Source organism: Papio anubis, chromosome 3 (genome assembly GCF_008728515.1).
Source record: "Papio anubis isolate 15944 chromosome 3, Panubis1.0, whole genome shotgun sequence".
Classification (NCBI taxonomy): Eukaryota; Metazoa; Chordata; class Mammalia; order Primates; family Cercopithecidae; genus Papio; species Papio anubis.
In genome coordinates, this window is record NC_044978.1 from 95,355,502 (window position 1) to 95,377,905 (window position 22,404).

The 22,404-nt window shown below is 36.2% G+C and overlaps 1 protein-coding gene across 10 annotated transcripts in view; it reads left to right on the plus strand.

Annotated features, from left to right (window-relative positions):
- Nucleotides 1-21,736, plus strand: part of OCIAD1 (OCIA domain containing 1) — a 56,952-nt gene extending 35,216 nt beyond the window's left edge. For 6 of the 10 annotated variants that reach the window (XM_009206802.4, XM_017958712.3, XM_009206803.2 and 3 more), the window contains 6 exons: nucleotides 3,175-3,228; nucleotides 8,930-8,977; nucleotides 10,022-10,157; nucleotides 11,898-12,064; nucleotides 17,298-17,450; nucleotides 21,205-21,736. In XM_009206802.4, the coding sequence (XP_009205066.1) occupies nucleotides 3,175-3,228; nucleotides 8,930-8,977; nucleotides 10,022-10,157; nucleotides 11,898-12,064; nucleotides 17,298-17,450; nucleotides 21,205-21,242 (596 nt within the window). In that variant the 3' untranslated portion in view covers nucleotides 21,243-21,736. Of the gene's footprint in view, nucleotides 1-3,174; nucleotides 3,229-8,929; nucleotides 8,978-10,021; nucleotides 10,158-11,897; nucleotides 12,110-17,297; nucleotides 17,451-21,204 lie in introns of those variants that run through there. The other 4 variants (XM_009206805.2, XM_009206806.2, XM_009206807.2 and 1 more) reach the window with 3 other exon arrangements.
- The last annotated feature ends 668 nt before the right edge of the window (nucleotides 21,737-22,404 follow it).

Sequence of the window (22,404 nt, forward strand, 5' to 3'; positions counted from 1 at the left end):
CTGGGGCCTGATTGGCTGGATTCAAATCCCAGCTCCACTCACAGTAGCTGTGAGATTTTGGGCAAGTTCCTGAGGTCTGTGTGCTACAGTTTCCTTATCTATAAAATGGGGATAACTGCCTAGCTCATGAAATTATTATAGGGATTAATGCAATTTAATTAAGTGTTGGCTATCTTTATTAAATAGCTATCAGTGTTATTGTGATTAATGAAATAAAAATTTTTATTGACTACAGTTAGGAATATAGAGTAGCTTTTTGTTACTGTGAGGGGAGAAGAGTTTAAAGAACTGTAGGAATTCTTGTACATATTGAATATAGTTCGGGACTGTGGTAATAATGTGCACTAGGTTTTGGTCAGCAGTATTATTGATTTGCCTATAGAAACAGATTATTTAACAAAACAGAAATTACATAATGTAGTGGAAAAGGCCACTGACTGGGGAGTCAGGAGACTTGGGTTCTGATCTCAGCATTACCACAAACTAACCAGCTGTGTTGCTTTGAGCAAATGACGTGTCTTTTCTGGATGTCAGTGTACTCTGATTAGAATGAGGACTAGATAATCTCTGAAGCCTCTTTCAGTCTTACCATCGTCTTTTTCTGTGACATAAAGTAGAATACCTGAGTTGGAATGAGACCTTAGGTTTACTTCATTATCCCTTATAGCATGAGAAGAAGCTATGTAAAGACATTGTGGTGAATGGCAGAACTAGTACTAGAATTTCCTCGAACAGACAATTACTCTGCATTAAATGGGGAAAGCATTATCCATTGTATAATGGATACAACTAACTCATTGCCTTTTATTCTTATATGATTCTTCAGTGCTTCATGTTGCAATCCTTGAGTCAAGCTGGAGAAAAATGATTGCAAATTGTACTGGTGCTGTAATTAAAAGGGATTTGTCCTTTGCAAAACTTTAAATGATAATACATGAAGGCAGTCTAACCAGCCAACATTAAAGAAACCGTATTTCCAGCAAAGGTAAAATCTGTTAGTAAGTAGGATAGCATGAATTCAAACCTTAGCGTTTGTGCAATTTGTGTCTGGTGGCAAAGTTAATGCCCTATTCCAAAGTGATGGATTTTAATCATGAAATCTGTGTAATAATTCAAATGTCTTAATTACTTTGGTTCTTAAATTGTCCATGTATGGTTTAGACCAGAGTTGAACAAACTAGACCATGGACCAAATCTGTTTTTGTATGCATGAGCTAAGAATTGTTTTTACATTTTTAAATGGTTAAGAGGCTGGGTGCAGTGACTCAAGCCTGTAATCCCAGCACTTTGGGAGGCCGAGGTGGGCTGATTACTTGAACCCAGGAGATCGAGACCAGCCTGGGCAACATGGCGCAACCTCATCTCTACAAAAAAAAAAAAAAAAAAAAAAGACAAAAAATTAGCCGGGCATGGTGGTGCATGCCTGTTGTCCCAGCCACTTGGGAGGCTGAAGCAGGAGGATCATCTGAGCCAGCAGGTTGAGGCTGCAGTGAGATGAGATTGTACCACTGCATTCCAGCCCTGGTGATAGAGTGAGACCCTGTCTAAAAAAATAAAATAAGATAAAATGGTTAAGAAATCAAAGGAGAAGAATATTTCATTACCTGTGAAAATTACATGAAATTCGTATTTTTGCATCTAAAAATAAAGTTTTGTTGGAACACAGCTATGTTCATGTGTTTTTGGATTGTCTCTGGGTGCTTTTGCTTTAAAATGGCAGTTGAGTAACTGGGACAGAGATTGGCCCACAAAACCCAAAATATTTACCATCTGGCTCTTCATAGAATGTGTTTGCCAGCCTCAGGTCTGGAACAGCACCCTCCAGTGTGGCAGCCAGTAGCCACATGTAGTGATTTAACTTTAAAATAACTTACAGTGAAAGGATATAAAGCAAAATCATAAAAGGAAAGGGAGCATGGAGGGAAGTCCAGCGGAAACCAGGTCCCAAGAGTTCTCTCCCCAGGGAGAGACTTCCCAGGAAGTGTAAATTTCTCCAACAGCTAGTCATAACAATGTGTGAAGTTTTATCTACCAGGGGAACTCATTAGGGACTCAGTGCCCATGGTTTTTATTGGGGGCTGGTCACTTATGCACCCTCTGCCTAACAGGTACCAAAATTCCAGACTCCCAGAATGAAAGCAGGTGTTTGGCATGAACTGTATTTGTTCAGACAGTTTGGGCACAGTGAGCCAACACACATATCAATGGGGGGAACTGTTTATAAGTCAAGTACCAAGACCAAGTTGATCACAGGATTGGTCACTCAAAGACCAACTTTCATTATCACAAAAAATTCTGTTAGTGCTGTTGTCCAGAACAGTGATTCATAGCTGTTTTTAAGTTATAATCCCCTTCAAGATTATGAGTTTTGGATTTTTCACTCTTGGTTTTAGGCATATATACAGATGTAATATTTTCATATAGTTTAAGGCGTTCACTAGTTTAGAAGAAAGAACATTAGTGTTTAAAATATATGCTTTTTAATTTTTGCCCCAGCCACCGTATGATTACGGTCAAATATATTTTGTATTTTGGTTTAGACAGTGTAATACAGAGCTTAAAAGCTTGAGATCTGGTATCAGACAGATTTTATTAGAATCTGTGACCAACCATTCAACTAGTTGTTTGGCCTTGAGCAAATTACTTAACATCTCTAAGCTTCAGTTTCCTTATCTTTAAAAGGGTGGTAATAACATTATCTACCTTATAGAAATATGATAAAAAGTGTAATAAATGAGATAATGCACATAAGGCGCTTAGCATGATGCACAAAATTTAGTCATTATTCAGTAGTGGTTCTTGTTTGTAACTTGTTTCTTACCTCTCCCTCATTAACTTTTTCCCCTTCTGTAACTTCAGAAGTAATTTTTAGTCATTTTTACTATGTTGTCTTAATTGATGCTGTTAATGAACAGCTGGCTATTTGGAACCTAAGCCTAGATGGTTAATGAATTATATTGTTTAATATTTTGTGATGTTTTCTTAAATTTAAAATGCTCCTTTATTTTTTCCACTATGTATGCAGTACAGCTTTTAAAAATGGAAGTCTTTTTTAAAGATCTTAGTTTTGCAGTATAATTCCTAGATGGTTTTACTGATACTCATTTATCTAATGAACTTTAGACAAAATCTTTTACTTTTGTTGACGTTAACAAGGTCTTTTTCCTCCTATAGCTGTGCCTTTGGCTGCAACAAGTATGTTGATTACTCAAGGATTAATTAGTAAAGGTAAATATTTAAAATTTGAATTTATTTAGCGTTTTGGATACCATGTTTGTTTTGTGGTATTTTCCAGATCTTTAGAAAAAGTAAAGGTAACAATGTATCATACTAAACACTATGTAGTCATTCATTGATGAATTTCTACAATATTAAATATTTTGTCTCTATGGACCCACTGGCTCAAATATCATGACTTGAGAATTTCTCCTGCACTAATAGCATCATTAACAACCTTCAAGAGCAAGGAAGTAACTAAACACCAGTATTAGCAGGGCAAATCTGGTCTAGGTGGGCCAATAGCAACATTATTGCCTAGGAGCTTGTTAGAATGCACATTCATGGGGACCAGGAGTCTGTGTTTTAACAAACTCCAAGTGATTCTTATATAATGATTTAAAGATCAGTAGCTCTCTAAACCAGCTTTGTCTGACCACTTGGTGGGGATGAGTGGAGGTGAGTTAGCATTATTCAAAAAATTAGAATCTCAGGGGTCTGGCAGGTAATCTATTTTTAACAAGCCACCGAGGAGACTTTCTTGTCCTAAAGTCTATTGGCTCAAATAGTACAGTGTATTCATGTGGAATTGAGTTTAGATTGAGTATTAAATGTCTTGAGTCCTGCATTTAAAATTTAGTAGAGTAAGCAGTAGAGTTGCTTATTTCATTTACTTCATGAACTATCCATCTGGTAATGGGAAGGTGTCCTGGAAAAGGATGGTGACCTTAGGATGACCTAGAGGCCTATTGCTTTAATTAACTGGCACCTTCAAAAATGTGACTTAATGATTGGAATATTTGGCCTTTTTACATTAGGATATGATGTACGATACTTAGTTTTGACACAATTAGTTGATAAAAGTAGTTTTGGAGGCAAATGAGAGGATTTTTTTGGGTAAAAATTTGTTTAAGGAACTTCTGAAGAACTTTATTACAATATAGTACCATGACAAAAATCTTAAACATAGAAGCAAGTCAAGATATATGCATTTATATGTCCTTAAGACTAAGCTGTTTTATAGACTGAGATTGGTTCTGTATTGTGAGAGAGAAAAAAACACTTGAATTACATTTCTTTGTAGGAAAAAGTGGCACAGGGATGAAATTACAGTGTTTATTATTGTTCTGCTTCTTTTATCTGTTTTAATCCAGTGTGTCTTTTAATAATGATTGGAGCTAAGTATGCAGAATGTTATACAAAAGAAATGTAATAGCTGCTAGTAGTTCACTGGAGGAAACAAGTAGATGTGAACATACGTTGAAGCAAATAGAAAATTTAATTACATACTTAATACGCTACTAAATTGTATAGTAGAGACTCTAAGAGTTGTAGGTGTTCAAAGAAGAAAAATCTTTGTAGGGCTGTTGTAATCAAGGAAAGTTTCTTGAAAGAAGTAAATTTTGAAGGATGGGCAGGATTTAGATTAAAAGAGAAGAAAGAACATACCAGGAAGGAGGGACCTGATGATCAAGACAAATAGGCATGACTATTAGGAGAGGCAATCAGGACTGAACTGAAAAGACAGAATCATTCAGGGAGGAGTGAAAACTCCATTAAATAGCTGAAGTAGAGCCAGGAGAAATTATAATTTGGATTAGGTTATGAAGAGGAGAAAGTTTTTTAGAGATTTTGGGTTTAGGTGCAGTTGAAGACTTTGGGCTACTTGAAGGTATGGTAGAAGTGACATTGGGAGGCCGAGTCAGGTGCATCACGAGGTTAGGAAATCGAGACCATCGTGGCCAACATGATGAAACCCCATCTCTACTAAAAATACAAAAACATTAGCCAGGTGTGGTCACGTGTGCCTGTAGTCCCAGCTACTCAGGGGGCCGAGGCAGGAGAATCGCTTGAACCCAGGAGGCGGAGGCTGCAGTGAGTCGTGATAGGGCCACTGCACTCCAGCCTGGGCAACAGAGTGATACTCTGTCTCAAAAAAAAAAGGTAAAAATTGGGAGAGACTTTAAGAAAAGAATTTGGAACCCACCAAGGCATTTTGCATTTAATCATAATCCCTGACATTTTGTACAGTGGTTCTTTTGTATCTGTGTGAATTGGTTCCAGGACCCTCCAGAGGATACCAAAATCCACGATAGCTTAAGTCTCATATAAAATGGCCTAGTAAAGTTTACATGCATATCTGCCTGTATACTTTAAATTATCTCTAGATTACTTACAATACCTAAGACTATGTAAACACTATGTAAACAGTTGTTATATTGTATTGTTTAGGGAATAATGACAAGATAAAAGTCTGTACATGTTTAGTATAGATGCAATTTTTTTTTTCCTGAATATTTTCTATCCGCAGTTGGTTGCAGAACGTGTGCATACAGAGGGCTGCCTGTATCTCCTTTCATTCACAGTTTGTCATACTTCACGTGGTCTTAGATGTTCCCTCTGTTTCTTCCTGATCTACCAAAACCATTTAAACATGCTCAGGTCTCCTCTAACTTGAGAACATTAAAAAAAAAAAAAAAATCCTCCCTCATTTCTTTTTCCACCTACTCCCAACTGCCTCATATTTGAAGCCAGAGCCAGACTTCATGAATGAGCACTTCACTTTTTACTTCATTTAACCCATTGCAGTCAGTGTGAGACTATCCATATATTCTATGATTTATAAGTTCAAAAGTTCAAAAACAAACAACCTGTTTGTTGCTTACATATGATGGACAGTTTTTGTTCTTGACCAACATTATATAACTTTAACCAGTTTTTCTTGAAATAGTCTATTCTGTTGGCTTCCATGATGGCATATTCCTAAGATTTTTCTCCTACCTCAGGCGATTCCTCCATTGTTTCATGTTTTTTGAGTGTCTGATATGTACTATACATTGTTGTATAGAACTAAACAACAAAAATTCATGACCTCTTGGTGCTTACATTCTTGTATGGGTTTTTTTGTCTACTTGTTTTGGAAATGTTGGTATTATTATATTCTGGATATAATATATAATATGGATGACCCTTCTATAGGCTCCTCAAACAGAACTCATCATTTTTCACAAAACCAATTCCTCCTTTCCCTTCATGACTGAGTGGCATTAGTACTACCCAGGAGACTGGGACATTATCCTTCACATCTATCCCTTATCTGCCTTGTCCAATTAATGTCTTTTAGCTCTTAAATGTCTTTATTAACTATCTGCCTTCATCTGTACTGCTACTATAATTAACACAACCCTATGTCACAAAGAGTATTGCATTAACCTTCAACAAATCTGTTTGCTTCCATTCTTGCTACTTCTCCTTAGGAAAATAAGCTATTTCTAGCACCTGACTGAGGGCATACATAGTGCACATAGTACTCAAATATTTGAGGGGATGGATAGCAACTGTGACACTATTCTCTTTGTCTTAACTCTCTCTCTAGATTGTAAATTCCATGAGAGTAAAGAGTGTGTCTTGTTTCCTGTTAATATCCAATATTTAGTGCCTTTATGTTGGAAGCGGTCTATATGGTGACAGTATGAAGGAACAACTTTTTAATGTAAAAATAGAGATATATTCTTACCATCTTCCTTTTCCTGTTATCATCCCAGTGGTATAAATGAAGAAACTGAGGCTAAAGGCACAGATTAGTTGTCTGTTTTTGTACTTTAATTACATGAAATCACACACTGAAGTATTCTTTTATGTAAGTTCTTTCAACATAGTGAGATTTATCTAGTAGTGTGCTGAAACTGGTTTGTACTGGCTCCTGAGAATTGGTTGTTAAATTTTCAGGAACTTTGGCAAGCTGATTTTTAAAGTGTTGGTAGTTGGCCGGGTACAGTGGCTTATGCCTGTAATCCCAGCACTTTGGGAGGCCAAGGCAGGCGGATCATGAGGGCAGGTGATTGAGACCATCCTGGCCAACATGGTGAAACCTTGTCTCTACTAAAAATATAAAAAATCAGCTGGCATGGTGGCGCGTGCCTGTAGTCCCAGCTACTTGGGAGGCTGAGGCAGGAGAATTGCTTGAACCCAGGAGGCGGAGGTTCCTGTGAGCTGAGATGGCGCCACTGCACTCCAGCCTGGCGACAGAGCGAGACTCATCTGGAAAAAAAAAAAGAATTGGTAGCTTTACACCATGGAAACTGACAAACATTAAAATTAGAGCTTTTTATAGGGAGTGCTGGTTTACCAGCACATCATTGCACTTAACCACGTTGTTGCATGTAGTTGCCATATAGTTTTCCTCTGTGTGAATACACCAGTTTATCTGTCTGAACTGTACATTGATAATCGGTAGTTTTCAGTTTTCACTGTTACAATTAGTTCTGCCAAGAATATGGTGCCTTTTGATAGACATTTTGCTGGGTCATAGCTTTTGTATATATTTATTTAGCTTTAGTAGATATTACCAAACTGTAGACCAATTTATACTCCTACATTCTCACCAACACTAGCTATTTTTATGTCTTATGTTTTAGCCGTTGTGGTAAATGAACACAAATATTGATTGCATTGTGGCTTGAATTTGTAGTTCCCTGTGACCAATTAAGTTGAAGACCTTTTCATTTGTTTATACTTCATTTCAGCATATCTGTTTTTGTGAAGTATCTGTTTAAGTCTCTTAACCATTTTTCCATTGTATTGTCTTTTTTCCTATTGGTTTTGTGAGACTTTTCTGTATATTTTGGAACTGAGTCTTTTCTCAGATATAGATATGGTGATTATTTTTTCCCCACTGTGTTTAACTGTAGTTTTCAGTGTTAATAGAGTCCAATTTATCAGGTTTCTTCTTTCTAATGAGTGCTTTTTGTTGACTCTTTAAGATCTTTGTCTACTCCAAGGACACAAAGATGGTCTCATGCTTTCTTCTGTAAAATTTTTTAAAAAAATCTTTCATATTTAAATTTTTAAGCCATCTGGATTATTGTTCGATGTAGGATCAAGGTACATTTTCCCCTGTTAATGGATATTAATTGACCCAGCACTGTATTTGAAAAAACTATGCTGCAGTGTTGTCTTTCTCATAAATCAAGTGTGCAGGTGTGGATCTGTTTCTGGACTCTTGGTTTTGGTCAGTTTACCTGTTCTTGTACTTAATACCAGACTGTCTTAATTACTACAGCTTTATCATGTAGATATTGCTATCTGGTGGTAGTCAGTTCTATAATATGATTCTTCAGTGTTGCCTTGGCCCTTTGTGTTCCACATGACTCTTAGAATAAACTCTTCAATTTTTGTGAAACTTTGATTTTAACTGGAATTGCATTGTATTTATAGGTGAAGTTATGGAGAATTGCCATCTTTAGAATATTGAGTCTTTCAATTCTCAGTAAGTTTTATAACTTTCAGTGTAGAGATCTTTCATATCTTTCATTAGATTTGTTCCTAGGCTTCGAGTGTTTTTTTTGGTGCTATAATTAATTCTGTCTTGTAAAAAACGTTTGTTTTTTTGGTTTGTTGTTGTTATAAATGGTTTTTCATACACACACACACACACACACACACACACACACACACATATATATATTTGGTCTATTGACCTTATATCAAGTGATCTTTCTAAATTTACCTGTTCTAATACTTTGTAGAGTCTTTTGGATTTTTGTCATATTTCTGTTGATACTGAATTCATTTGGTTTTCCCTATTAAACAGTCTAGGATTCTCTAGGGTCATGGAAGAAGCTAATGTTGTAAGATTATATTTAAAGATAGCCTTTACTGATTTTTCTTTCTCTAACAATGTTACTAAGAAATACTTAACTCTTTTCTTTAGGAATACTTTCAAGTCATCCCAAATATGGTTCCATCCCTAAACTTATATGTAAGTATAAACAACATTGTAGTTTTCATAGCTTTTTAAAACTTAAATAAAATTATTTTATCAAATATTTTATCATGTCTTACTCATATTAGTTATGTGGTTACGTGCTGTGATAAATCAGTTTGTTAAAGCATTTCATTAAGTGGATTACTTGGATATTTTATTGTTAGCATAAAAAATCATTAGTTGAAATAGGCAATTTTTGTGTCTTTATAATGTAATAGAGCTATTAATTTAAATTTATTTTGTAAGGATAAAGTATTTGAAAATAAATTTTTGGTCTGTCTATGGGGAAAGAAAGTTGTGCACATATTCTGATTAATCAAAGTATATTTAAAATTAAGCTTAATTTTAAAAAGAAATCTCTCTAATTTACATTTTAATATGTAAATAAGCATAACTTATTTACACATTGCAATAAAGTTAATAGAAAAAGAAGCTACATTGCTCTTCAAAAGAAGTACCTGAGGCTTTTCATGAGTCTTTGAGGTTAGCCTTTCTTTTGTATTGGAAACTCATGTGATGCAGTAATTGCCACGTTTAGGTTATGGTTAGTAATTTATTACTTTAAGGGATTTGTTGCACCTAATTTTATTTTAAAACAATCTTGTGAAAATGGCTGTGCACATGATTTTCTGTTTTATAGGAAAATAATGGCCTAAATCCTTGTGATCTAGTTCTGTTTATTTAGAACTAGAAATAAATAAATGTTTGGATGCTTTTATTTCTTATCCATTCCTCTTCTCATTATACCTTTACTAAATCTTTCCTATATATTTTACAAAGTAATTAGTATACCGTATTCGATTTATTTATAGCAACTTTATTTTGGCACACTTTTTTTTGGAAACTGAATTATATCCATAGACTCTGTCTATGAACTCTGATCTGATTTAGTTTTGGTTTCCTCTACCATTATTTCAGGAAATCTCAGTCTTTCTAAACCAAAGACATATTTAGAATCACACTCAATTTTTGTTTTAGAAAATACTTTTGTCTGAAAGGCACATTCAGTTACACTTTTTGTTTGATTTTACAAATAAGTTGCTTGTATCATGGGATACTTTGCTGGAAAACTTTCTTATGTGAAAACTTGCCAAGAGAAATTCAAGAACCTTGAAAATTCCCCCCTTGGAGAAGCTTTACGATCAGGACAAGGACGACGATCTTCACCACCTGGGTAGGCCAGATTCTGATCTTTACTTAAGATTTTTAATTTTTAAGAAACAACTAGATGTTGTTATAACTCACGGCCCAAAAACATTGCCTGAAGGACCACTGGATACTTGCCATTTGCTGTAGGCTAAAAGTAGTTTGTTTCAAAAATTGGAGCAAGACATGCCACCATTTATTTATTTATGAATGAATGAATGAATGAATGATGAGGCCTCCTTCTGTTGCGCAGGCTGGAGTACAATGGCATTATCCTAGCTCACTGCAGCCTCGAACTCCTGGGTTCACAAGGCCCTGCTGCCTCAAGCTCCCGGAGTAGCTAGGAATACAGGCGTGAGCCCCTGCACCCAGCTAATTAAAAAAAATTTTTTTTATAAAGATGGGGGTCTCACTATGTTGCCCAGGCTGGTCTTGAACTACTGGGCTCAACTGATCCTCCTGCTTCGGCTTCCCAAATTGTTGAGATTAAAGGTTTGAGCCACTGTGCCTGGTTCTTCATTTTTGTTTTGTTTGGTTTTGAGACAGTTTCACTCTGGCTCCCAGGCTGTGAGTACAGTGGCGTGATCTCGGCTCACTGTGACCTCTGCCTCCTGGGCTCAAGTGATCCTCCTCCCTCAGCCTCTGGAGTAGCTGAGACCACAGGCATACACCACCACACCTAGCCAATTTTTTGTATTTTTTATAGAGACAGGGTTTTACTGTTTTTCCCAGGCTGATCTCAAACTCCTGCGCTCAAGCAATCTGCCCCACTTGACCTCCCAAAGTGCTGGGATTACAGGCGTAGTGAGCCACTGCATCTGGCCTTCATTGTTTTAAATATAGAGTTGTATCCTACTGGGAGTACATGTTCTAGAATAAAGGATTTTATCTTGATTCAATTTGGCAGACCTTTGGTTACTATAGTTTGGACTTTTATTTTGAATTCCCAAATCTTATCAATCCCATCCATCTCTTAACAGATTTCAACTTTTCATTTTAGTGCTTCTTAAACAGATAGGCAGGCAATGTAATCCCCATGAGAGAGAATTACTTGTATCTGCTTTAGCAAATTAGTGTTTATATAGATTCTTAGCTGTGACATTACCTTCTCAATTGACATGGGAAATGAACATGGTTATTGAAATTAGACCTGATTTAAAGTGCTTTTTCTTTCCAAGAACTTTCAAACATATTAAAATTATCTTGAAAGGCTAATAGTTAGAAAGTTGAGTATACATTTCCTATTTTTCTATATTAACAGCGACCGCTTTTAAGATGTATAAGTGGGTCAGGACTTTTTAAAAGTATTTTGTTGGCAGAAAGACCAGACCTCATTTTACTGTTTATAAATAACTGTGTTAAAAGTTATTTCGAAGCCAGATGCGTGGCTCATGCCAGTAATCCCAGCACTTTGGAAAGTTGAGGCAGGAGGGTTGCTTGAGCCCAGGAGTTTGAGACCAGCCTGGGCAATATAGTGAGACCTCATCTCTACAAACGACCAAGTAGTGACGCATGCCTATAGTCCCTCCTACTTGGGAAGCTGAGGTAGGAGGATCACTTGAGCCTAGGAAGTGGAGATTGCAATAAGCCAAGACTGCACCACTGCACTGTAGCCTGGGTGACAGAGTGAGACCCTGTCTCAAAAAAAAAAAAAAAAATTTATATGTATATATAGTTATGGAAATAAGATATATGAAAGAAGTTATTTTAACACTTCTTTAAGATATAGGCAGTGACTCATATTTCTTAATATGATTTTCATTTACAGGCACTATTACCAGAAGTCAAAATATGACTCAAATGTGAGTGGTCAATCATTTGTGACATCCTCAGCAGCAGACAACATAGAAATGCTTCCTCATTATGAGCCAATTCCATTCAGTTCTTCTATGAATGAATCTGCGCCCACTGGTATTACTGATCATATTGTCCAAGGTAGAAACTTCTCTTGAAATGAATTTCAACATTTTATGGTCCAACGTATGTATAAACTTTATTTGATGACCTTTTCTGCTGGATATCACCTGTGTGTTCTACCATCAATCATCAACCTAACCTCAGCATGTTTGTTCATTTGTTTCTTCATTCATTCAACTTTTCTTGAGGACCAGTAGATGTTGAGGACTCTGCTAGTCGTGGAAGAAGATGAATAACGCTTGGTTCTTGTGCCTGAAAAACTCTCAGTCTGTTAGAAGATACAGAAATACAAGGATAAATTACTAGTATGTCCCAGTAATTGAAAATACTAAGGCAAGCTTAGTGGAATAGTGAAGAAGAAATGATAAATCATGTCCAGGAAGTAGAGGCTTCAGGAACGATTTAAAAAGGTTACATTTGATAGGCTGGGTTTTAAAGGCTTTCAACTTTCTTGTCTATAATATAAGAAAGAGCTGTTGTCAAGTGAGAAAATCCATGTGAAAATGTTTTGTGAAGTTTGTAAATACTAGCTTTGAAGATCACACATATAAGTGCAACAACATCAATTTTGGATTAAGGCTTGGATTTGAATCATGATTGACATTTGCTAGCTATGTGACCTTGTAAAACTACTACTACATTATAATAATATAGTAATGTTATTATAACTACTTTATAATCCTTTCAGTTTCTTGATCAGTTGAATGGAGATGATAATAACCTCTCTTAATGAACTGTTGGAATTAAATGAAATAATCAGAGGCAATGCTTGGCAAATAATAGACTCAAAAAACATTAGTTTCTTTCCTTCAGTCTAGTCTGTAGTGTAAGATGAGGAATTAGAAACAGGAAATACAGGTCTATAATTCTTTATCTAAAATCCTGAAATTCAAAAAGGTTTAAGCCAAGTTTTCTTTTTTTTTTTCTTTGAGACAGAGTCTTGCCCTGTCGCCCAGTCTGGGCTGCAGAGGTGCGATCTTGGCTCACTGCAGCCTTCGTCCCCCGGCTTCATGCCATTCTCCTGCCTCTGCTTCCTGAGTAGCTGGGACTACAGGTGCCTGCCACCACGCTTGGCTAATTTTTTGTATTTTTAGTAGAGACGGGGTTTCACCGTGTTAGCCAGGATGGTCTTGGTCTCCCGACCTCGTGATCCACCCACCTTGGCCTCCCAAAGTACTGGGATTACAGGCGTGAGCCACCGCACCCAGCCTGTTTTTGTTTTTTAATAATTAAACTGATAATAAAATCTGACCTGAATTCATTTAGCAGAATACCCTGACCTAAATTCACATAAGTTATATAAATGTAGACTTTATTTATTTTGCCAGATAAGATTTTTCCATTAATGTGTTTGCTTACTCATTTCTGTCCTAAACCTCTGAATGGATGGATATTAAGTAATATAAGGGGTATTTACTATAGTATTTTTCTAAAATCTCAAACTGAATTGTGAAACATATTGGACCCCAAGGTTTGGATAAGGGATTATGGACCTTTGTAGAGTATACTCTTTAAATTTTAAAAGATTAGAGGGAAAGAAGTTAAAGGGAGGGGAGGGTATACAGTGGAAAGGGAGAAGTTGATTATAGGTCAGAGAAGGTTCTAGAGAATGCAGAAGGGGTTCTAGGTAGGTCAGAATATAGAGTAGCCACTAGCCATATGTGGCTATTTAAATTAATTAAAAATAAATGAAATTTAAAGTTCAATTTCTCAATTGCTCTGGTAGCATTTCACTTGCTCAACAGTCGTATGTGCTAGTGGCTACCATGTTAGTGCCAATATAGAACATTTTCATCATTGCAGAAAGTTATGTTGGACAGCACTACTTCAGAGCAAAAGTCGGGGCAAAGGGGTGAGTATTACCCTTGTATTAAGGAAGAGACAGGAAAGAATGGAAGTTCAGATGATTAAAGAGTTTGGATGAAAGTTACTGAGAGCTTCTTAATCCTCAACTCTGATTTTTTATTTTTTTCTTTAATGGTTGGAAGCAAAGGCATCAAATTAGTCAGAAAAGGAAGGAAGGGAATGGGCAGATTAGGAGAGAATGGCTAAAGTCACTATCTTATCTCCAAAGGCAGCTGTCCTTGTTCCTCACTGTGTCTCATTTAACCAGTCTGAAGTTCAAATCCATTATTCTTGTACAATAGTCCCCCCTTATCCATGGGGGATAAGTTCGAAGACCCCTCAGGATGCCTGAAACCTCAGATATTACCAAATCCTTTATGTTCTATGTTTTTTTTATCTAGATGGCTACCAAGTTACTAATAGGCAATATAGTGTAGACAGTGTGGATATGCTGGATAAAGGGATGATTCAAGTCCTGGATGGACCAGAGTGGAACCTCACAAGATTTTATCACACTACTCAGAACAGGGTGTAATTTAAAACTTATGAATTGTTTATTTCTGGAATGTTCCATTTAATATTTTCAGACTATGGTTGACTGCAGGTAACTGAAACCCTGGAAAGCAAAACCACAGATAAGGGGGCACTACTGTATTCTAGACATGCACTAACTCCTTGTAATGACTTGCATCCTTCCCACCATTTGCATTAGGAAATTCTGTTATATAGTTTCTTTTCCATACAAAAGCCAACAAACAAAAAGCCCTTTGGTATCTACCCACAGACTACTTAGCAAGGCCATGTCTTAATATTATTTTATGCCTTCCACAGCAGCCATCCATCCATCCACTGCTCTGTCTTCTGACCCACTTTTCTAGAGAAAATCAAAGTGGCTACTTTTTTACTGCTCTCCACATGGGCCAGCAGTGGCCTGCTTTTGCTTTGTCCCAGATGCTGTCCTCCCTTACCATGGCATCTTCTTTGGTTTAAGTCCTACTTTAGTTCTGCTTTTTTTTTTCCAGGAATTCAGAGAGTTATTAATCTTTTAAAATAGCAAGCACTTCTTCGTTGCTGTTAGGAGACTTAGAGTTTATTACAGTTACATTTAAATCAGTGCTACTTTACATTTTTCATTTTTTAGTCCTTCCAGTTCTTTATAACCTTCTCAAAATAGTAAATCATGTTCTCTCCACAATGTGGAAAATTCTCTTCTGTCTTCTTCTGTCTGATTTATATTTTCATTATTTGTTCCAGAATTTTATAACAGTAAAATATTTTTTATAAGAAAAAGTATTAGACCTGGAAGGAACTTCAGAGATCATCTACTCAAACTACCATATTAAACAATTGAGAAAACCAGGATTCAAAGAAGCTTAGTGATTTGCCCAAGGAGATTTCCTAATTGTCAGCAGAGTGGGTTTAAGAACCCAAGGTTCCTGAAGTACCCACGATTTCCTTCAGAATTAATATAACATATATGGTGAAGGGAAATGAGTTCAGTAATTACTTATTACTGAATAAGTAATAAGTAATACTTATGCACTTATGCGAAGTGTTTTAATCCCAATATAAGGTTGCAATATTTTTCTTTACATTCTTTTTTTAGTAAGAAAAATTTAGTTTTGAACCATCATATAATAATACAAGAACTAATTAGGAGAAATTTAAATCCTCTTTGCTTTATATCAGTACAGTATATATTTGTTTAGCAGAATAAAAGTTTATGGTTGAAAACGGCTGAGTGCAGTGGCTCATGCCTGTAATCCCAGCACTTTGGGAGGCCGAGGCAGGTGGATCCCCTGAGGTCAGAGTTCAAGACCAGCCTGACCAATATGGCGAAACCCCGTCTCTACTAAAAATACAAAGTTAGCTGGGCATAGTGGCACATGCCTGTAATCCCAGCTACTCAGGAGGCTCAGGCAGAAGAATCACTGGAACCTAGCAGGCGGAGGTTTTGGTGAGTCAAGATCGCGCCACTGCGCTCCAGCCTAGGCAACAGAGTGAGACTCTGTCTTAAAAAGAAAAAAAAGAAAGCTTATGGTTGAAAACATTATTTAATGTATAGTTATGTTGCTTAGAAAATTCTAATTATTCACTGGAATCTTACCTTTGAGTTCTAAATAAGTATCACAAAAATTATTTTTTAAAAAATTAATATTAAAATTATATGCCCAATTTATATGTCTCATTGAAAACATCTTTGAAAAATAGCACTTTTGGTGTGGTATGTGGTATGTAAGACTTTGTAAGTTAAATGGTTGTTCACTGAATGTTAGCAGCTTTTTTTTTTTGATGTTCATATGGCCTTTGTTGCTGTTTATAAACTTTACAAACTGTGTTCACTATTTGATCCTGTCAACCAATATTAGGAGGAACCACTGCATTATATTTACATTTGACTCTATGATAATATGTAATATTCACATTTTGACTCTCTGGGAGAAATAAAGAATAAATGTTAGTTCCCAGGCCAAAATAACAGTTGATACTTTCTTCTGCATTAATGTTGCATCTTTTAGACCAGAATGAAAACAATACATATTCTGATTAAAGGCTATGTTTTATACTTTTCAAGTAATTATTTTCAACTTTTTTTTTTTTTTTGGAGACAGATTTTTGCTCTTGTTGCCCAGGCTGGAGTGCAATGGCGCGATCTCGGCTCACTGCAACCTCCTCGTCTCTGGTTTAAGTGGTTCTACTGCCTCACCCTCCTTAGTCTAGGATTACAGGCGTGTGCCACGACACCCAACTAATTTTGTGTTTTTAGTAGAGATGGGGTTTTTTCGTTGGCCAGGCTGGTCTCGAACTCCTGATCTCAGGTGACCTGCCCGCCTCAGCCTCACAAAGTGCTGGGATTATAGGCGTGAGCCATTGTGCCTGGCCTGTTTTCAAGTATTTTTGTTTAAATTTCATAAAATGGTAAAATAAATGATTTTTGAAAATAGCTGGAGTTGTTTTCGTAGAGTCTGTGGTTATAGGACTATTTAAGTATATATTGAGTAAAATCTGTACTATGTCAAGTGTTATTCAGTTGTCACTAGTAGAATATCTTTCTCTTTTAATTCTGTATACAGTATGACTAACTCCAGTTTAAAACACTGGTATTTTAATGAGTTTAAATTGTACGGTTATATATTATGATACCTATTTTTCTTCTGGCTGTGGTTTAGTTTTTAAAATCTTTGATGTCCATTTTAATTTTTAGAAATAAAAGCTTAAAAATATAGGTGGAAGTAGATTTCAGTTTGATAATTATCTTGGTGAAAGTATAGTACCTGTGAAATGGTGGTAATAATTTGATTCTTTATACTATTTTGATTGTAGGTAAGGAGCATTTGTAAAATTTAGTTGCTTTAGAGTTATACAAATCCTTTTATTACCATTTTTTAACTGTTTGTTGTTTTAGGACCTGATCCCAACCTTGAAGAAAGTCCTAAAAGAAAAAATATTACATATGAGGAATTAAGGAATAAGAACAGAGAGTCATATGAAGTATCTTTAACACAAAAGACTGACCCCTCAGTCAGGCCTATGCATGAAAGAGTGCCAAAAAAAGAAGGTATGATAGTTTAGTCTGAATCACTTTACTGTTTAGGATTGGAAACTAAAACATTACTTTAAAACAGTACTATAAAAAATTAATTAATATGTGATTTAACTCTTCAAGCAGTTAACTAAAGTAAAATATTTTTAAAATAGTACTTTACAGTTATCTGTTCTTCCTCTTTTTTTTTTGAGACGGAGTCTTGCTCTTGCTCTGTCGCCAGACTGGAGTGCAGTGGCACGATCTTGGCTCACTGCATCCTCTGCCTCCTGGGTTCAAATAATCCTCCTGCCTCAGCCTCCCAAATAGCTGGGACTACAGGCGCCTGCCACCACGCCCAGCTAATTTTTTGTATTTTTAGTAGAGACGGGTTTTCACCATGTTGGCCAGGATGGTCTCGATCTTTTGACCTCATGATCCACCTGCCTCAACCTCTCAAAATGCTGGGATTACAGGCGTGAGCCACTGCACCCGGCCAGTTCTTCCATTTTTAAGGTGTTCCAAAAGCCATTTTGTGTTAGAAAATACTGAAGTCAAGGCCAGGGGCAGTTTCTCATGACTGGAATCCTAGCACTTTGGGAGGCCAAGTTGGGTGTATCACTTGAGGCCAGGAATTGGAGATCAGCATGGCCAGCATGGTTGAAACGCTGTCTCTACTAAAAAAAAAAAAAACAAAAAAAAAAAACAAAAAAAGGTATGGTGGTGCATGCCTGTAATCCTAGCTACTCGGGAGGCTGAGGCAGGAAAACTGCATGAACCCAGGAGGCAGAGGTTGCAGTGACTGACAGCACGCCACTGCGCTCCAACCTGGATGATGGAGAGAGGCTCTGTGTCCAAAAAAAAAAAAAAAGAAAATAATGAACTCCAAATAGTAAGACTTAAGACAGCAAGATTAGTTTTGTAACACAAGGTAGAGATTATATACCCATTTGACTGTTTTTCTCTTATAAAAAATCTCCTTGGAGATCTGATAGTCTTATTTTCCTAATGGTACACCTATCACATAAGTTGCTGTAGTGACCTGAGGTTGGCATTGTGCTGTAATACCACTTGTGGCCTAACCACAGAATGATTGAGTAATGAGATTGATTTTCTTTGTACGTTTGGGTTTTTCTCTTGTTTATTTTTTTGTTCTGTGTTTTTTTGTTTGTTTGTTTTTTCTTTTTGAGATGGTTTTATTCTGTCAGCCAGGCTGGAGTGCAGTGTTGTAATCATGGCTTACTGCAGCATTGACCTCCTGGGTTCAAGCAGTTCTCCTACCTCAGCTTCCCGAGTAGCTGGGACTACAGGTGTATGCCACCATCCCTGGCTGTTAAAAATTTTTTTTTGGTACAGTGGGTTTTTCCCTGTGTTGCCAAGGCTGGTCTCAAACTCCTGGGCTCAAGTGAGTCCTTTCACCTTAACCTTCCAGGATGCTGAGATTATAGGTGGGAGCCACTGTGCCTGACCTTTCTGGTACATTTGTGAAATTGAAAGAGTTATATACTATATACACCAGCTTCTAAGGCATTTCTTAAAGAGGAAAAAAGCAAAAAAAACTACTTTTGAAAAATAATTGTGAATTTTTAAATGCTGATTTCTTTTAAGTCTCTTTGAAATAGCTATACATCAGCCAAAGTAAATTTTTTGATACAAGTTTACCTCTAAAGGAAGAGGGCATTTGAATAGGGTTTTGTAGCTATTTCAGTATAGGATTTTATGATTTTCTCTTAAGGAATTTCAGAGTGTGTGTCATTGTTTCAAGGTTTTCTATTTACTACTTTTTTTTTTTTTTTTTTTGAGACGGAGTCTGGCTCTGTCGCCCAGGCTGGAGTGCAGTGGCTGGATCTCAGCTCACTGCAAGCTCTGCCTCCTGGGTTTACGCCATTCTCCTGCCTCAGCCTCCGGAGTAGCTGGGACTACAGGCGCCCGCCACCTCGCCCAGCTAGTTTTTTTGTATTTTTTAGTAGAGACGGAGTTTCACCCTGTTAGCCAGTTTGGTCTCGATCTCCCGACCTTGTGATCTGCCTGTCTCGGCCTCCCAAAATGCTGGGATTACAGGTTTGAGCCACTGCGCCCGGCTATTTACTACTTTAAAAATGGAAAGAATAGGTCTTTGGTACCTTCTTGAAGGTCATATGCCACAGATAATGCAAAAATACATGGAAGTCCTTCGTATTTGTTGTTATGGTCATTTTTTAGAGCTAATTTTATTTTTAATCATTAGTGGTTGCTTCATTTGGAGTTCTGTTTTTATAACAATGGTAGATAGTATCTGCATCATATTATTAATGTAAAAAAATCAACCTTTGAAATAAATTAGGGATCTACCATACTTTTGAATGTTTGTCATCAAACAACATTTAGCATAAACTATGCATCTAGTGGCCATTGCTCTGTAATAAGTAAAGACTCGTTAGTACTTTGTTCTGCTAATTAATTTGAGGATTTAGATTGTAAGCTCTGTGAGGGCAGAAAGTAATATTTTTCTTATTTTTGTAATCTTTTCTATTATTGTCTGCATAGCATAGTACCTTACACTGTATCAGAAATTGAGTATTTTGGTTTAGGCTTCTATAGTAATAGAGGTTAAGAAAGGAAATTTTGTAGACCTTTAGTATTTGCTGGATTTTGACATTTGTGATTTTTGACTGAAGTCTTCAAGTTCTGTTACATGACACAAGAATGTGAAATGATTTTTTTTTTTTGGTAAAAGGTTTTTTGTGTGCTTTATATAATTTAAAGAAAAGACTTGTTATGAAATAGTTTCAGTGATTTTCTAAAATATTATTGAAATTAGTACAGGGTAGATTCACAGAGTCAGAAAGTGTCACTTAAAGTTTTCACCTTTAGCTTATGTGGTTGATATTTATCTAATTAGAAATTAAGTCTCAGAAATTTTAAAAATTCAAGCACGTATTCTATTAACTGCCAGAGCAATGTCATCACACATCCTGTAGCTTCTAGAAAACCGTGTAACATATACTCATGAGGGAATGAGAGCAAGGGGAAAAGGCAAAATGTGAAGGATAAGGATGTATAATGTCAATATAATAATGAAATAATTTTGACTTCATGTATTCCCTGAAAAGAGTCCACACTGTGATAACTGCTGCTTTATATTGTTATGATTACTCATAGACAGAGCCTGTGTTGAAGAGGAGCAAAAAAGTAAAGGAGTAGAATAGACAGTGAAGCATGTTTCAAAATGTAAAATGTAGAGTACCTGTGAAATGTAGTAGTATTTTCTTCTTATAGTAGTATTTACAGCCCTGAAAGAGAAGATTGAATTAATTACAACTTGAACTCTTGACAATTTCTACTGCTGTATTTTTTGTGAAAAACGAAAATTCAAATGTTTGTTTTATTATTTCCCACTAATTTTTTTTTTATATGACTTAATATGTGCCACACTTACTTAGGTAGTACAGTAAAGATGTAAAAGTACCCAGGCTTTGGATCTAAACAGACCTGTACTAAAATCTCAGTTCTTGTTAGGGCTTGTACCTTGGGCAAGTTACTAATCTGTTCTCTCACCATTAAAATGAGAATTGTGTTTAGAAGTTTGTTATGAGGACTAACTATTTATGTAAAATTCTAGATACAATGCATTTGTCCAACCCCAAGTTGACAAAAGTCTGGCCATTCCCTTTTTGTAATTATAATTTGACTCTCATGTGCTTTTATTCAAATGAGAGAGAAACATAACTTTTCATCGTAGCAACAAACTTGAAATAATCTTTTACTTATTATTGCTTGGAATCATCAATTATTTGTGCTTTTTTCCTAGTCAAAGTAAACAAATATGGAGATACTTGGGATGAGTGAAAAATTACATCATTGGACCTACTGAGGGAGTTTCAACATCCAGCTTCATCTAGGTGGTCATGATTACCTGCATGCTTTGAGATCAGCAGCAGTCTTCATAAACACATTTAAAACAAGATCCTGAGTTTTTGTGGTTTGACTTCTCTGGCGTGTTAAAAAAAAAAAACGCAGATTTTTAGTGTTAATATTGTGTAAATGTCCTTACCTTGGGGATTCATTTGAATGATGGTATTATACCATGACTGTATACAGTTTGTGAAATTGTTGCAAGGGCAAAGACACTCTCATAAAACCAGCAAGAGATTACAGTGCTCTAGAATCAGCATATATGAAAATAAATGATATCTGCATGTTGAATTGGGGTGGGTGGGGGGAGCAAGCATAATTTTTAAGTGTGAAGCTTTACATTAAGAAATTATTAAAAAGCTTTTTTCCTCCGGTATTTGCTGTATTATCTTAATGTTTATGGCAAATAAAATGTAAAGGAACATGCAGCAGCCCTCATCTTCCTTGATTTTATGGTTTTATTGTTTGTAATTTATTGATTTATTTTTAAGCTAGTTATAATCATGTAGGTAAAGGAAATAAAGTCATCTATAATATTTAATAATATATGGCTGGAGGCAGTGGGCAGTGGTTGATGCCTGTAATCCCAGCACTTTGGGAGGCTGAAGTGGGAGGATTGCTTGAGTCCAGGAGTTTGAGACCAACCTGGGCAACAAAGTGAGACCCCATCTTTACAAAAAAATAAAAATTAGCTGGCGATGGTGTCGTGTGCCTGTAGTCCTAGTTACTTGAGAGACTGAGTTGGGAGGATCAGTTGAACCCAGTGGTTCTAGGTTGCAGTGAGCTGTGATCACACCACTGTACTCCAGCCTGTGCAACTGAGTGAGACCCTGTGTCTAAAAAAAGTAAAAATATAATGAATATGATTTATGTAGATAAATTGAGTAATAAGGAATTGCCTTACAAAAGCAAGTTGTCATTTTTAAAGAATTTGTAAATTCTAAAACAATAAAAATTTGGTATACATAACAGAGACTAAGATGTTAAAAAGAAAAAAAAATTGGTATACCACTGTATCTGTGGGTTCCATATCTGCAGATTCAATCAACTGCAGATTGAAAATATTTGAGGGAGAGAAATGGGTGGTTGTGTCTGT